The sequence below is a fragment of the Gracilinanus agilis genome, chromosome 4 (genome assembly GCF_016433145.1).
Source record: "Gracilinanus agilis isolate LMUSP501 chromosome 4, AgileGrace, whole genome shotgun sequence".
Taxonomy (NCBI): Eukaryota; Metazoa; Chordata; class Mammalia; order Didelphimorphia; family Didelphidae; genus Gracilinanus; species Gracilinanus agilis.
In genome coordinates, this window is record NC_058133.1 from 459,938,652 (window position 1) to 459,943,301 (window position 4,650).

The following is a 4,650-nucleotide window of genomic DNA, read 5'->3' on the forward strand; positions in this document are numbered from 1 at the left end:
CCTCCTCCTCCTTCTTCTTCTTCTTCTTCTTCTTCTTCTTCTTCTTCTTCTTCTTCTTCTTCTTCTTCTTCTTCTTCTTCCATTCTTCCTTTGACTTTCTTGTTTTCTTGCTTTCTTTCTTGCTTTTTTCTCTCTCTTGCTAGCTTTTTCTTTCTCTTTTTCTCTTTCCGTCCTTCCTTCCTTCCTTCCTTCCTTCCTTCCTTCCTTCCTTCTTCCCTTCCTTCCTTCCTTCCTTTCCTAGGTGGCTTAGTGGATTGAGAGCCAGGCCTAGAGATGTTCAAATTTGACCTCAGACACTTCCTAGCTGGGTGACCCTGGGCAAGTCATTTAACCCCCATTGCCTATTTCTTACCATTCTTTTGCCTTAGAACTAATACACAATATTGATTCCAAGATTGGAGATAAGGGTTTAACAACAACAATAACAAAAACCCTTACCTTGTATCTTGGAATCAATACCAAGTATCTGTTCCAAAGGGGGAAGAACAGCAAGATCTAGGCAATGGGGGTTAAGTGACTTGCCCATGGTCATACTGATAAGAATTTTGCCCTTCTTTGTAGGATGTATTAACCCCATTGATTTAGCACAGTACCTGGCACATATTTAATAAATACATATTTATTAAAAGCAGGAGAAGTTAAGTGACTTAAGTTAAACTTCCCAGGTTGCAGAGGTCATAAGTGTCAGAACCCAGAACCTCTTACTGAGAACCTCTGCCTTCAAGCCCAGTTCCTGTTCATTCTACTCTCTATTCCTGGGTCTGCTCTTATGTCTGGCAAGGGCAGGCATTGACTCCACCTGCTTGGGGGAAAGAGGTTTGGAAGACCAAGCAGATGGCCATCTAGGCAATCTTATAATCCTGGCCTGTGTGTTACTGAGCATAGCCCAGGGCACACATTAGCTAGATGGGAAGAAGATGGAGGATGTGGATGAGCTCCAGTTCTAGCTGGGAATGACATTCTCTGACCGTTTTTATGGGATGGCTCCAGAGCCCATGAATGCCTTATTAGCCTTCAGCAGCGAGCACTGTGTCAGGACTAGAAGGAGTCTCAGAGGTCATTTAGACTTGCCTCCCTCATTTTACCAGTGAAGAGACTCACTGGGCCCCAGAGAGATCACCTACAAATCATTACTGACCCTGGGCAAGTCACTTAGCCCCAACCGATTAGCCCTTGCCTCTCTTTTGTCTTAGAATTGTTACTGATTTCTAGATTTAAGAAAGCGATGATGAGATCGTGAGATAATAATGCAGATCAAACAGTGTGTTCTATGTGTATATTCCCGCTCCGCAGAGCTGGTAGTCAAACATTTACTCTGCAATCACCCTAGTTCAAGCCACAATCACCTTACTTTAACTGTTGCCCTAGCTTCCTGATTTGTGTTTCCCTCTCCACTCTCACCCCCTCTCCAATCTATCCTCCACAAATTTGATCAAACTATATTCTTTTCTCTCCTTTTTTTAAAACCCTTACATTCAGATTTAGAGTCAATACTGTGTATTAGTTCCAAGGCAGAAGAAGGGTAAGGACTGGGCATTGGGGGTTAAGTGACTTGCCCAGGGTCACATAGCTAGGAAGTATCTGAGTCCATCTCCAGTCCTGGTGCTCTATCCACTGAGCCTCCTAGCTGCCCCTAAAGCTATATTCTTCCCTGCTTGGAAAATTCTGGTTTTCTCCATTAGCTCTAGGGTCAAATCTACAATCCCCTGTTTGACTTTTAAAGTCCTTCATGACTCAAGTCAGGCCTGTCTTTCCAGGTATATTGTATAGTATTGCCCTTTATATACTCTATTTTGTTTTTCAGTTATTTTTGAGTTGTGTCTAAATCTTCATGTACATTTTGGGTTTTCTTAGTAAAGATAGTGGAGTGGTTTGCCATTTCTTTCTCCAGCTCATTTTACAGATGAGAAAGCTGAGGCAAGCAGGGTTAAGTGACTTGCACAGGGTCGCACAGCTAATATGTGTCCGATGCCAGATTTGAACTCATGAAAGTGAGTCTTCCTGATTCTAAGTCCAGTCGTCTATTCACTACACCACCTACCTGCTCCATATTATCTATTACTACCCTTTATGCATTCAATAGACCAGCCAAACTGGTCACCTTGATCTTCTTGAAACAGCTCTTTGACTTTTGTCTTTATACAAACTGTGCTCCATACCTGGAAGGCCCTCCCTCCTTCCACCTACCTCTTAGAATCCCTGTGTTTTGGGGCAACGATGTGTTCAATGGATTGAGAGCCAGACCTAGAAATGGGAGGTTCTGATTTCAAATTTGGCTTTAGTTTCTAGCTATGTGACCTTGGGTACCTCACTTAACCCCAAATGCCCAGCCCTTACCACTCTTCTCCCTTGGAACCAATACTTAATATCAATTCTAAGATAGAAGATAAGGGTTTAAAAAATGTGGGGTTTTTTTAAGTAAAAAAAAAAACAACTAAAAAGAATTTCTGTGTTTCTTCCAAGCTCAGCCCAAATGGCACCCTCTGCACAAGGCCCTTCCGAAGCCACTGGTGCCTTCCCAGCCCAGGATTACTTTGTATTTCTTTGTATATCTCTTCTATATATTTATAAGTGTACAATGTTTTTCTCTAGGTTAGAAAGTGAGTTTTTTTAAGGGCAAGAATTGTTTAACATTTGAAACTCCAGCACGATATGATACAATAAATATGTATCAATCACCTACTATATGCCAGGTACAGTGCTAAGTGCTGGGGTTACAATAGGAAAAGAAAAGGCAGTCCCCCTGCCCGCAAGGAGCTTACAGTCAATAGAGGGACACAGACCCCAAAAGGAAGCTAAGAAGTGGGGATGCAATGGGCATTCTCCCAGGTGAGTGTGCTGGGGCACATGATGATGGTAGGGTAGCCTAGCTGCCCCCATGAATACATGATTTTTACGGTGATCGGGGTAAAGGAGAGAACAAGAAGGGAGAGAGTGGCTCCCTACCTTCTAGCAGTAAAGAGGAGCTCACCAAGAAAGCTTCTTGCCGACGATGAGTTCTGAGCCTGGCAGAGGTGTGGGGAGAATGTTCCTTGTCCCTGAGTGATGTGATGAAACACACGTGTGTTTTGGGGACTCAGGGCTGGTATTGGGACGTTTAATCCATCTCTTCCTGCCCTCTCTGCTTTCTTCCTTTGTCAGGTTCATGCAAGAGCTGACGGAGATGCTGGGCTTCCGTCCCTACCAGTTTTATTTCTACATGTGGAAGTATGTGTCCCCGCTGTGTATGGCTGTTCTCACCACTGCCAGCATCATCCAGCTGGGTGTCACCCCACCAGGCTACAGTGCCTGGATCAAGGAGGAGGTGAGGAGAGAACAGGTCACCTTTTCCCAAGCTTCCCCTTCCCATGGGGTTCCCTGTTCCAAAAGGCAAGGTCAGATGGCACCTCAGGGTTCTTCTTGAGTCCCTCTCATTTCCCAGATCTGATCCCTTATTCATTCTCAGTGGGGAATTGATACTGCACTTTGCTGTGGGGGAAACTGAGGCCCAGGGAGGCTAGGTTAGTTAATTACAGTGATTAAGTAAGCTTAGTAATGGAGCCAAAGCTCAGCCTCAGGTCTCTTGATTCCTAGTCCACTCTTGCTATTATAGGGTGTTTCATTTCAGAGTACTGGTTCTGGAGTCAGAAAATCTGGGTTCAAATGATGACTATGACTGCCTAGGGAATCTTGAGCAAATCACTTGGCTTCCAGGAGCCTCAGTTTTCCCATCTGTAAAATAATGGGCCAGGGAATTTGATCTCTCTTCAATACTGTGGCATGGAAGGGCACAAGGAAAGACATGTCCCCTTAGGGAGCCTAACACAGTCCTCTGGATCCAGTAGGCACTTAACAAATATTGACTAAAACGAATTGGTAAGGAGGGTCAGAGAGAGAGCTTTCTTATAGCCTTAGGGAGAAGACCAGGCAAGGGTGACCAACTAGCTGATGCCTTCACTTAGTATGCCCTGCCCTCACTTCTCCTCTCAGGCTGCAGAACGGTATCTCTATTTCCCCAACTGGGCCATGGCTATCCTGATCACGCTCATCGTCCTGGCTGTTCTGCCCATTCCGGTTGTCTTCATCCTACGCCAGTTCCACCTGTTGTCAGATGGCTCCAACACCCTTTCCGTGTCCTACAAGAAGGGCCGGATGATGAAGGACATCTCCAACTTGGAAGAAAATGATGAAACCCGATTTATCCTGAGCAAGATGCCCAGCGAGACTCCCTCCCCAATGCCAACCCATCGCTCCTACCTTGGCCCAGGAAGCACGTCGCCCCTGGAGATGAGCAGTGCCCCCAATGGACGCTATGGGAGTGGATATCTGCTGGCCAGCACCCCTGAGTCTGAGCTGTGACCTCTGTCACTCTACTTTCCACCCTCCATCCCCCTGCCCTGCCTCTCTTGTCTACCCTCCTACTTACTGCCCATATTCCTGACCGGTGGTGGTACCATCCCCAATTCAACTGGCTATTGGATTCTCAGAGCCACCACCTTGCCTCTATAGAATCATTCCTGGGACCTTGCTCAGCATAAGGATCAAGGGGTTGGGAATGTGTTCCCTTCTCCACTCCCCACCCCCCCACACGTTTGTCTGTCTCTCTAACTCAATCCGTCCCCCTTCATACCTCTAGCCAAATTCCGCACCCTAGGAGGTGCCATCACAATA

General features: G+C 45.9%; 1 protein-coding gene across 2 annotated transcripts in view; it reads left to right on the top strand.

The window, feature by feature from the left end:
* SLC6A17 (solute carrier family 6 member 17) overlaps positions 1–4,338 on the top strand; it is a 35,650-nt gene extending 31,312 nt beyond the window's left edge. For both annotated transcript variants that reach the window (XM_044675947.1, XM_044675948.1), the window contains exons 10-11: positions 3,142–3,304; positions 3,970–4,338. In XM_044675947.1, the coding sequence (XP_044531882.1) occupies positions 3,142–3,304; positions 3,970–4,338 (532 nt within the window). The remainder of the gene's footprint in view (positions 1–3,141; positions 3,305–3,969) is intronic.
* The last annotated feature ends 312 nt before the right edge of the window (positions 4,339–4,650 follow it).